Consider the following 12,797-nt stretch of genomic DNA (forward strand, 5'->3'; position numbering starts at 1 on the left):
GAGAGAGAGAGAGAGAGAGAGAGAGAGAGAGAGAGAGAGAGAGAGAGAGATCCTCGAATCAGGGATCCTTAATTAAAAACGGAAAAGCAATGTCCAAGGAAAAACTAACGTCAAAGCGGTCGAAACTTAAGATAGATATAAGATCGATAGGTACAAATCGATAACATCGTGACGCACACATCAATTGACGTTGCGATTAACTAACAATCCGCGAACGTGTTCGTCGTAGCGTAGAGAATTCTTATTTTATTGTTTCCTGTAGTTCTTATATTAACAACGATTATATACTAGCGCTACCATTTTTCTCTTTATGACTATCCTACGATTAACAACATCAACAACAACAACAACACATATAATATATCAACGTGAATATATATGTATATATTATATTTATATATTCCGTTAGATCTATACTTATCTCATGTACACACGCAACTGTGTGTAACGTACACGTGTACATATGTACGTTACACGAATGTAGGAAGAAAAACGACACCGATCATGTCCCAAGTAAGTATGTGACGTTCATCCACATACAATACGTGGGAAAAGATCTCCGACAAGATTACATACAGCGATTTGATCTGATCTAGTCGTAGGGCATAAATGCAAAGGTAGATCACACGCAAAGTGACTGTAATCGAGGAATTGGATGCAGCGTAAATAGCTTTGGAGAAACGTACTTAAAACTTATACAATATCGGAAAAACAAAGCGACAAATAATCTACAGTCACAATATTCTGATATAAGTATAATAATATTCGGATGCAATATATAATATAATTATATAAAGAATAATAGCAATATGATTTCCAACTCCTCAATCGACGGAGATAAAGCTTAAAACTCGAATAAATACCATTGGAACATAAAGGAAACCTATATAATTGGAAATACGCATTCTATTTGCTCACTCTTATCGCTTATATCTCAATTATCTCAATATCGTCATCAACCATATGACTGAGTATAGCTTAATTAACGAAAATATATCCAAAACGATCGCTTCAATGCCGTAACCGACATGAGAGAAAAATCAATTATCTCTATATACATATATATTAATATCGCAAACTCGAAAACAATAATTACGTTCGCAAAGTAAAGCTCATACTAAAATCTGCTTCGTTACAGAGAGGCGAAACATCGAAAAACTTACGAACGTATAACAAACTAACAGGTTCGGGATTAAAAAAAAAACACTTCGAAATAAATATCAGCACACTGGATAAAAAGTATTAGTATGCGACGATAGAAATACAGTGTACCGTAGAATTTACGCATCATATATTACGCACTTAATCGATTTATTCTGTTACATCACCTCAAGATGCCGCAGAGGATACGTATTTCATCCAACGTGGCATTCGTTCAATTTCGCAAAAACTTGATGTCCACGCATATCGATCGGTTCATGTATATTCTGAGCGTATCAGATAGAATTATACATACATTGCGTTAAATATCGTTCGTATTATGCTTAAACCTATCTACCGTACTCGGATAAAGTCAGTCGCATCTGCTACAACCTCACGAACAATTGGTAACTTCGTTTATGAAAAAAAAATACTATCACGATAATTAATGTCGACTAAAAAATGGTAACTCTGCGTACTTTTTAGAGATAAAGTATAAAATATCAACTATTCCCTCTCCCTTTTTACACTCTTTTTTTTCTCTCTCCCTCCCTTCCCTTTCTCTCTTCCCTTCCGAAAAGACGCCATAGCGATCGTTCAAAGATGAACTAAATGCTGTACTTTTTACATCTATTGCAAAGGAAATATTAAATCTGAGAGGTGCACGGGATATATAACTTTTAAATTCTTAAGTTTACAGATGCACTATCGCTTGCAATAATAAATGCGTATGTCTTAATTGCTCTTTCAGTTTTTTCTGCTTGTTAAAACTAGATAATCGCGAATAGTAGTCAATATTTTTTCCTTCACTCGCGACAACGCTTACAAAAAATAATGCACAAAAAAAAGCAATATAATAAAATGATAATAAAATGCTATTATTGCACGCGATGGTACAATTATAAAAGTGATATTTATATAAATATATAATCTATAAATGATATAACATATTTATAAAATTTTAAGTTTATAAAAATAACATCATATTTTTCAGTATTACATCAAAATTATGTAATTTCAAAGTATTAAAACGTACGCAAAAATAGAAATCGACAAAATTGATATAAGATTGAAAATTGTAAAACAATACAGACATAAAAAAGCAAAAATTAAACAAAAAAATATATAATATAATTAAGATAAACATATCCTTTATGCTTTAAGAAGCTCAATGTAAAATGTAATATCGAGATATAATATAATTCGTATTGAGATTCGCGTTCAAGTAGTTATACTTTCGTATCTGTGCGTATCTCTTATTTGAAAACTATACATACACCATGGTATAATTGATCAGATCAAATTATGGCTCTTTCGATGTAAGTACATGCAACGAAAGAATGTACTTAAATTCACAGTTATAAAGCGTAAAGAAAAGAATTTAAATTTAAAAAATACTAAATGCCTCGAGATCGACTTATACAGTACACTTGTGCAACTAGATCGCAAACACAATTTAACGATAATTTTGTGCCTAACTGTGCCAAATATTTATCAACAAATAAGTTCATAAAAAATTCAAAAAACTAGTTCAGTCTTTAGACTGAAATAAAGAAACGCAATTCCTCGAAACGTAATATATAAATAATAGAAATTGCAACGACAAAGTAACCGTGTGTTTTACTTAAGTATATAGATGTAACATTATTAAATATATTATCTCCGTAAAAGTTTTTTCTTTCTCTATTTGATTTGATCGTCGTTTCTCATACGATTATCGCCAAGCAGAATATGGTTCACCCCGTATACCTCTGCCTTTACTAAATCAACACGTTAAATAAATAGATTTACACGATAGACTTACGACGGGATAAATTTTAACTCTAAATTCGTTATTACTACGAAGAATTCCCTCATAGATACCTGTATACATGTATCAGCGAGTAGCCTAAAATATCGTACAATTAGAAACAACAAGGACAATGTTACATCGTAACATTTTTGATTGTCTTCCTCAAAGAGATTTGCCCGAACCGTAATCGTTCAGAATACAAGGACTCGCTCTACACAATGGAATACTAGAATACTCTCGTGCCTCCAGCAAGACAGTGTCCCAGTATTTCCACGGCACGGGCATCCCCAGAAAAAAAAATTTATTTCATATGGAGTACTTTCAGTCAAAAATATATCAGATCACTCGCGCGTTCATGTAGATTTCTCTCAGCATTTTCCAATGTTTCTCCTCTAGGCCAAAGAGATTTCACCTTCTCAGTGTACTTCTTACACTTTTTTATTATTCTGACTGGAATCTCCTGAGATCTGATCTTTTAATAGTCGAAGACCAATCTAAATGGAGCATCTTGGAACGCGATTAGACTTAGTTTATGTAGTTGATTAAATAACGATGCCTTATGCATATAACAACAATATTAAATGTTAGCACTTAGGAAGGTTTTTTGTGTTGTATCATTTTTTCTCTTATTTAGAATTATATATATATATATATACACACCTCTCTCGCGCGTATTTCTCGCAAATAATCTTAATGCTTCGTTAAGATCATGCAAATATGTAATCGCAACTGTTATGTCTCAGCGACTATCATAGATTCCGGAATCTCTCAGACTGCTTAATACTATGTGCAAGTAATGCAAAACTCATATTTCTCATTGAAATCTGACATTGTCTCTTTCTCTCTTTTACTAAGCAGATATTTTATCATTAGAGATCAAGATACAGGTGTTTTCACGTGAGGCACAATCGATTCGAGAAAGAATCAATCGGCATGTACGATCAACGCTCATCAGTCGAATAATGATCATCGTAGTAAAAGATACAACGTTAAAGTAATAGAAAATTACTTCGATCCACATTATTCGACATTTAATTTTTTTGAAGTATTAAATGGTAAAAGATCAGTGTATATATATATATGTATATATATATATTTATACAATTGTACCGTACATAATAGTCAAGACGTTAATTCGTCATGCCTCATGTAGCACCGAGCTGCCTGAACGTGATCTCTCGTTACAGTACCGTCAATACGGTGACAAATTCCCGGCGGGATGGCAAAAACGTTTTATCGTCACCGAGCAACTGTAGATAAGCGCTACGTACCAACGTTCTGTTAATCGTTATTGATTTGTTTTCTTGTACAAGTGTCGGGAAAATATTGCGTCCAAGTAATATCTTACTTCTTTCTCCACATATCTCTCGTTGCAGAACTCAGACTGCGATTCGCATTTGGTGCACCAGATTACATAACTGGATGCTTTGAACGATGCGTACAATAACATGAGACACAGGACATCCGTGAATCAATGTCGTGTCCTTATTTAACACATAGCTAGATGACTCGTTTCGTGAGTCAATATGTATTCTCGCTAAGTGATTCGGGCAAACTAGCTCCGCCAGACGGTGACAGGGGTAACTCACCACTTTCGTATTTGCTGTAGCGGCTACTATACTCCGCCAGCAAGTTAGCTTTCACCTGTGTCACATCGAAATATGTAAAAAGATTTCACGAATAAAATATATATTATTCGTCATGTTAGGATACAAACCTTGGCTCGCTCTTCTTCCAGTTTTTGCCGCACTTCTTCATGCTGCCTTTCCAACTCCGCTCTCTTCTTGTCGTAAATTTTCGTTAAGCGTGTACATTCGTTTACACCTTTCTCCACGGTCGATTTTGCAACTTCTCGTTTTATACGTTCCAGCTCGGCTTTGTCTTTGTGCACCTTGGCCAATTGTTTGACCTAAAGTGATGAAATATATCCAACGATCAGTTTCGTTACTTTATATATTTCGTTGTAGAAAAGTATTGTAGTAGATAAGTACCTCGCCTTGTCTCGTAGCTTGCAGCTTTCGTTTAACATCTGCAGTTTCTCTATCTAGAAGCACCTGGAGCATTTTCAATTGATTGGATTGCGATGCTCTCATCACTTTCTCGACGGTTGCAAAAAGATTCTCGTAATATTTTTCCTGTAGTTCACGTTCTTGTTGAACATGTGCCTTGCATACGGCTAAAAATCGTTCGCTTTGACTTCTGGGCAAACCTCTGGTTCCTTCGATTCCCTCACGATTCTCTGTATTCTCCGGACATTCGGAAGTTTCGGGCATGGTTAAGGTGCTTAAACCCACTTCACTCGAAAAACTGCTTAAAAAATAATGCGACTGAATATTGTAGCAATTTCCGTCATCTTGTTTCGTATACTTACATATTTTTACTCGACAATCGCTTTACCAGCCTGTTGCTCATATAGAATTTCGATCTATGCTTCTCACCGTCGATCGAGGCTTTCTGCGACTGCAACCGCATTTTTTCTTTCTCGTGCTTTTTTCTCAGAGATTCAAGTTTCTTCTCAAGTTCCATCTTTTTCTCCCTAACCAGCTTGTTTTCCATGAGTTTTTCCAAACTTTCAGCTATTATTTCGTCACTTACTATAACAGAGACGAGTTGCCAACATACAAAGTGAAAAAAGAAAGATAAATTGATTTTAATAAAAATAACTAAAAAATAAAAACACTTACTATTGCTAGCATTGACTGGGCTTTTATTTATAGACGTATCGACTGGTTGAACTGCAGGACAAGGAGTGTCATCATCCACATCCACTGTGTCCGAACTACCTAAGCCACCGATAGATGGTCTACTATGTAAGCTACTGGAAGTTGGTAAAAGACTTGGCAATTCGCCTATGGACTGTAATCGTTTAGCTTTTACAACTTCCTCCTACAAAAATAACATTGTTACTAACGTATTATAAGAGAGTCAAATCACGCGAAAAACTTACAGCTGGTTTAGCAGTACTAGGAGTATCGCCAACTTTACTCTTATCCTATAAAATGTTAGTAATGTTAGTAAATTTGGAAAAATCAAATTGTTAGGAAGCGAAAAGATTAGTAAATCGCTTAACAATATTTTAAATCATACTTCGATTTCTTCCGGTTCTTCCAAACAATCTGTAAGAACCAATAATTGGTTCTCTCTCTTCTCCACTTCGCTCTGATATTTAATAGGATTCGCCAAAGCTTCAGCAAGTTCGCTCAAACCATCAGGAACGTAATCTTTCACAATAACGTGTAAAAACAGACTCGCTAATGGTAGGGGTTGCCCACATTCTGTTCTTAATGCTACGTGTCTATATCCTGGGCATAATCCAACTACGGGAAGTACCCTGTGACCGATTAAACGTCCAGATTCTTCGTATGCCGCTATCCTTATCGAGGCAAGTTCCGGCAAAACTACCTGAGAAATGCGTAAACAACACATTATACAAAAAAATATTTTATAAGAAAACTTACAATTAGAAATTTATGCGAATTATTATTTTACCTTCTTAAATACGAACGGCTCTTCGTCATATATAGGATTAATACCATTATTCGGTACAATTTTTGTACGGAATTTCTTTCTTACGGTATCCGCTGGTAGACCATACATATCGACTTCTACGTAAGTTCCTACTCTTTTGTCGGTTAAAAATTGTGCGGATATTACGTGGATGTGAACCGTGCCTGCTATAATACCATCAACGGTAGATTCGGCAAAGGGATCTAACCGTCGATCTTTCCTTCTCATAAATTCCGGTTTTAATAGATAACCACAACGTTTATTATACTCAAATATTCCCAGATTTAATTGCATCGCCAGGTCTGTTATAAATAAAATCAAGTTTACTTTAACAGTAAATGATAGATAATATACCTCTTAAATAAAACTCTTGTTTACCGAGTGTTTGATAATTTAACGCAACCAATTGACATCCCGCATTCCAAAACACTTGTGGCATGAAATTACTAGAATCAAATCTCGTTCCTGCTGGATAAACCCTAGATAGTTGATGCTTGTTGTAATTCACAAACTCTAGTGGTTTTTCTTTCAAAAGAGTCGTAGCTTGCTTTTCGTCGAAAGATGACATTTCGTACGTGCGATTTTTTTCTATAAAATACAGACGATATAAAAACTCACCGTTTTCTCACAATATGAAAAGAATGCATATAATATTCTTATTAAGACACTTTACGCACTTTCAGCTGATTCGAAACTATTGAAGTGTACTGGTTGCACATAATTAACTAAAGCTGAAATTTCTGCGCCCGCCTCTGTCTCTTTGGCCGCAGATTTATCTGGTGCGCCTTTATCACCTATTCTCAGTTTTATATCTTCCACATTAGACTCATCGTCCTCCGTACTCGATTCATCTTCTTCGTCTAAAAAATCAATTCATCGAATATGCGTGTCTCTTCCGTCAACATATTTGCAACTTCAATTTCCTATTACCAACCTTCATCATCCTGGCCGCTGTCTTTACTACTCTGTCTTTGTTGCAGCATCGGCAAATGGGCAATATCGCCATTTCCAATTTGCTGCTCATTTTCAGGTGCGACATCATCCATTTCATTCTGAGGTATAATATCCGGCGGAGGACCGTTTTCTCCTGCAGCAGATAGATTCGCCGTTCCATTAGTTTCATTCTCTGTAGTACCTTCAAGAGTATCTAAAGCTTGCTGTTGCTTTTTCTGATGCTTTTTATGATGATGATGATGCTTCTTTTTATTCTTTATTATTATTTTGCGCTTTAGTAATCCCGGTGGTGGAAGCTCTTGACCAGGCTCTAACTAAAAATAAAAACAATACCATTCAATCACAATCATATTTTTTGTACAAAATTAATTTAGTTTCTCCATTAAGCATAATAATTAAAAATACCTTGTGCGATTCGAGTGGCGCATCGAGCAACATTTCCCCGAAAAAGTCTCTGCAGTACTGAGCGATTTTGGCTTGCTGCCTTGGATTGCAGTGATTTTCGAAACTGAGAACAACTGGGTAGTCAGATGTTTTAAAAGCGGTCTCAGCAATTGCCTCTATCACATCTCGGGCACAAATTTCAGGTACGAATGTGTATCTAAAAAAAATTTACATTTTTTTAATTATCAATTAAATACTTTTTTATGTAAAAGCCAAGTAATTGTGATGATATTTATACCCGTGGACAATAACAGGTTCGTCAAATTTTCCATTCCAAAAATCTAATTCAACGCATCGACAACCAGATAAAAGACATTGACGATAAATTTCTACAGAACTTCTTCCAGTAAGTTGATGTCCTGAATAGAAGAAACGTTTTAAAAATACTCAAATTAAGTGTGATATACTACGTGTTACAAATAATTTGTATACCTGTTAAATATGTATTGTGACTAGAATTTATAAAGTAATGCGGAAGCGGTTGATCCATATCGTCAGACAATTCAAACTTAGAGACAGCAACAATCGGATTGTCTTCACTCATAAGATATCTTAAGAATCCGTCAAAACTCAGTTGCCCTTTATTCGTATTACATTTATTGGGTTCGTACTGATTTATAATATCCTTTGCCCTTGCTTCATTTGCGTAGGGATACAGTATCTCGTTGAGGCGCGGATCTCTTTGCGACTTGTTCAAAAAGTCCACAAATTGCGAAACGGACATTACTTTACGTCTACCAATAATTCCTTCAAACACTTTTTCTACGTCTGATCTCTGAGTCAGTGACTTGTAAAAGTTGAAGAAATCTTCAAATTGAAATTTTAACAACGGCACGACGTCACTCTAAGAAACAATATTGTCGTAATAAATGAATATATGTATGTACAAAGTATTTTACAGTAAAATTTTTCAAGATTAATATTTACGACTTAGCGCGGAACTCACTTTGCCAGATGGAAAGCCAGAAATATCAAGTGCTTTCTCAACACGCTTACGGTCATCTTTGTTTTGTGCGAACATTTTTACTATACTGTAAAACGAATAAAATATAGATCTTATCCTATAAAAGAATCTTATAGACAATGTTAGAACTGCACATTACAATATTACTCACTTTTTTACTGGTATCTTTTCATTTTTATCAGCAGTAAGCATAAGCTTGGTATGTGCTTTCAATAAGAACATAGTTGTACTAGTGTTTAATTGAATCAAATTGTACGCCATTTGAAAAAGTTGTTCTGACCAATGTTGTGCTATTTCTGCACGCGTTGTGCAAAAATTAATAAAATTCATATTGACAAAGTCAGAGCCGTAACAGATTGTTACAGTTTTATCTTCTAACGAGTCTTGAGAACCCATCGTTACAAGCGATTTCAACTTTGGATCCTACAGAATAGAATTTTTAGTTCAACTATAAATTTATCTGTTATCTTCTCTCTGACACACAAAGCTTGAGACATATAAACAAATGAAGTTTCTAATAATGCCACTAATACACCTCAGCAAGAACAAACAAAAAGTTTCATACAATGAACTAACTAAATGCACACAATGCTGCATGCAGAAGTATGTCACTTCATTCAAAGTTCTGCTTATTGATTTATAGGAAAACTGATCCAGCTAGGCATGTTATTTCAATGAATACGGAACTGCCTTTTATCTACCATTGGTGCTAGTGGTAGTAGGTGTGATAAAAAAAGCAAACTATGTATGGGACATAAAGTAGGTAATGGTCTATTTATAAATTAGTCAATAATTATTATGTGATGATGCTCTGTGCGTCATTGATATAATTATGGAAAAATTAGAATTCTCTTTGATTATTCATTTTTGAGCATTCGTAATTCAGTATTTATTATATCATCAGTATTTACTATATTACTAGTAAAGTGATAGCTTATGAATACATCAGTAATGGATACATATGCAAACATTTGTTATTGTTAAAAGGAACACAAGTAAAATTATTAATACCTTTGGTAGTTTTGCATATTTTCCTGTGCGAGTATCTCTTATAATTGCTATGTCCAGCATATCCATCTCATTATTTTGATCCACCCAGTGTAAGTAAAAACCATATTTATCCACTTTCAAAGTCACCGGCGTTGCCACCCCAGAATCCTACGATTACATAGCATTTAATATTATGAAAGATTTATTTTTGCCGCGTGACTGTTTACTATAATTGCTGCATAATGTACTTTCCGATAGTATCATGTCTTAAGTTGATTTGTATCGGGAAAAGAAAGTGACGCGAGTTATTATCATGGAATTCTAATTCCTTTTTTTTTTGGCGTTGCTAAATTAGGAGGAAGCGCTCTTTTATGCCTAAAGTGACCTTTTACATTTATACTTTTACTAGCGCTCGACATTAAAACTGTCGACTACCAGCCGTAACATTAAAAATACACACGAACCTCGTCCCACTTGATAAACTTCTCTCCAGTTTGCAGCTGCTCGGAAACTTCTACCGGCTTTATATGCATGGTGACACCTGTACTCTTATTGCTTGCCATCCTGACTCCTTGTTACCGCAAAATTTGCGCTGTTCAACACCGAATCTTCTTTATGAACGTAGAGGCAAAGCGACGAGCGGCGTGGAGAACGGCGGTAGCGAACACGCGGACGTTGACCACGAGGATGACGACGATGATGACGACGATAGCGGTGGCGACGACGACGACGGCGACGGCGACGGCGACGGTAACGACGACGACGACGACGGCGACGACTCCAACTCCAGCGGTGGTGGCGACGACAATAACAGCAACCACGACGGCGACTCCGACGGCGAGGGCTTCGACGACGGCGACGGCTTCGACGACGACGACGGCGGCGACGGCGTCGACGACGACGACGACGACGACTCCGACGGCGACGACGTCGACGACATAAGCCTCATTGAGATTTCAAGCATTAGGAGCACTTGGATTACCGTGTCTTGATCGCCGCTGCTGGTACCAAGGCGAGGGCGACTGTCGCCGTCGTCGTCGTCGCGTTGGGCGCACCTTGCGCGTATAAATACACAAGGTGTATTTTAAGGACGTGCGCTCGACGCGTCCCCGGAGAAGTCTGCGAAGGACCTCGAACGTCGAACCCAATCACTCGCGAGCCGAGTCACGGGTTCAGTCGCGACTGGACGAAGGTCATCCACGGAGACATTTCATCGACGAGGAGGAGCGTGCTGTGATGACGACTGTCCGGAGCACGAATCAGGTGTCCTTACCGAACGCGCGCGCGCGCGCGCGCACGCACACACACATACACACAGAACAGGACTCGTCGAGAAAGACGGGACGACGATTGGAAACGCGACTGGTCTCCGACTCTCCGCACGTGTGGTTGGATGTAGTAAGCACCCTCAACGCTGCTCTCACGCTCAACCGCTTGCTTACTCGTCGTTGATCCGACACGGCCGCTCGTTCCGAAGCTGCAGCAGCAGCAGCAGCAGCATCGTCATCCTCCTTCCGCGCCGAGTATCGCGCCGCACGCCAAAGACAAGCACCGACAGCACCGCGCCGTCCGCGCGCCGTCAACACCAGGAGGCGCTCTACCGGGACGACGACAGCCGCGCGCCCGCCGTTCACGCTTCAAAATTCGTTTCCACGCCGCGACAATCCATGATCCCGTGCAACGTCGAAGAGATTCGTCATTATTAATTTCTCGCGGCTTAAATTACATCCTTAAATTACAGCGATTTCGTCCGATTAACATTAATTTATTTGATTAATTCAAGTGGCAGAATTGCTGGAAAGATAATTTCTACTTGTATTTCATTGTATTGTAATTCATTGTCCCTGATCTAGTTCATGGTTCTAGTCTGCGTTCTAATTTCCTTGAAACAGCAAAAAGTTAATTTTATGCATGTCAACAAAATTATGTATAGAACACCTCTTCTTTTTAACCAAGATTATTGCATTCATCTTTTTTCGTTTTTTTCCAAAGTAGAGAGGAAAAGAGGAAGGATGAACCGTGCAAAAAATAATTCAGCTGAAAAGAACAGACTTCTATAGATATTGGACGGAATCCATAGTCCGGTCTTAATCTCAAGCAATGTCTTAAGATGCTAATACAGCTCTCTGGCCGGTATTCAAGTTCTTATATTCAAGATTGTCTTAAGTTCAGCCTTGAGGTGTCATGAACCAATCAGAGAGCCGCGTTAGCGTATTAAGACATTACTTAAGATGGTTTTGAAATAAGAACCGACTATGAATACGGGCCTTAGATTGGTTCATGCACTAGCTTAAGACCATCTCGAATCTTGAGCAACGTTTATGGATTCCGTTCATTATTTGACAAGTTGTTCAAGAGTTCATCTCGGAGTCACTCTGAGCCTCTCTCGAAAACTGATCGAATCGGCTTTTTATTTCTTAATTTCTTAATTTTAGTTAAAATATGCTAAATGTGGTTTATAGTCTTAATTATGAAATTTAAAAAAAGATTTTTTTCTCTTTCTGAGAAAAAAATTTTTCAAAATTAAACCCATCTAACATTAATCATTCCAGCAATCATTGCAGCAGCATTGCAACATTCTAGCAATATCTTAGTAAACAAGAAACATTTTGGAACATTTCAGTAACATTGCAACAATTGTTACAATGTTGTAACGTTGTTGCAATGTTACAAAATGTTTCTTCTTTATTAGGATTGCAATAACATTGCAGTAATATTACTGCAAGCTTTTATATGCTGTATGAGAAGCGACTGTGATTCTTTTCTCCGCTTTTTAAATTGCAGGTGCGTTTCTATATTTAAAAAAGAAATCTCTTTCTCCGCTTTCATCTTCTGGAATTTTTTCAATCTTTCCATGTAAAAGGACACAATTATAGTATCGCTCTCTCGTGTCTCTTCCACTCTTCTCGCACAAAGTGATTGCGGCGAGAAGACACGAAAGGCTATGTACACGAGAAAGGCGGTGAAAGAGATTGTCCAACGAGCGTTAACGAGGGCGCGAAGAGC

The 12,797-nt window shown here is 37.2% G+C and overlaps 1 protein-coding gene across 3 annotated transcripts; it reads right to left on the reverse strand.

The window, feature by feature from the left end:
• Positions 1–4,047: 4,047 nt before the first annotated feature.
• Positions 4,048–10,512, reverse strand: Plc21C (Phospholipase C at 21C). Of its 3 annotated transcripts, none has more exons than XM_018444349.1 (18): positions 10,256–10,512; positions 9,813–9,959; positions 8,953–9,224; positions 8,784–8,868; positions 8,270–8,681; positions 8,076–8,196; positions 7,799–7,994; positions 7,374–7,707; positions 7,117–7,299; positions 6,818–7,027; positions 6,422–6,741; positions 6,020–6,334; positions 5,880–5,924; positions 5,617–5,818; positions 5,304–5,526; positions 4,924–5,239; positions 4,650–4,841; positions 4,048–4,576 (listed from the first exon to the last, which is right to left on the reverse strand). In XM_018444349.1, the coding sequence occupies exons 1-18, from the start codon at positions 10,352–10,354 to the stop codon at positions 4,454–4,456; spliced, it is 3,795 nt and encodes a 1,264-aa protein (XP_018299851.1). In that variant the 5' UTR covers positions 10,355–10,512; the 3' UTR covers positions 4,048–4,453. The 3 variants fall into 3 exon arrangements, with proteins under 3 accessions (XP_018299851.1, XP_018299850.1, XP_018299852.1); XM_018444348.1 differs by having other exon boundaries at positions 4,924–5,242; positions 10,256–10,511; XM_018444350.1 differs by lacking the exon at positions 5,880–5,924 and having other exon boundaries at positions 4,924–5,242; positions 10,256–10,511.
• Between the last annotated feature and the right edge of the window lie 2,285 nt (positions 10,513–12,797).

Source organism: Mycetomoellerius zeteki, unplaced genomic scaffold, assembly GCF_001594055.1.
Source record: "Mycetomoellerius zeteki isolate Tzet28-1 unplaced genomic scaffold, Tzet1.0 scaffold149, whole genome shotgun sequence".
NCBI lineage: Eukaryota > Metazoa > Arthropoda > Insecta > Hymenoptera > Formicidae > Mycetomoellerius > Mycetomoellerius zeteki.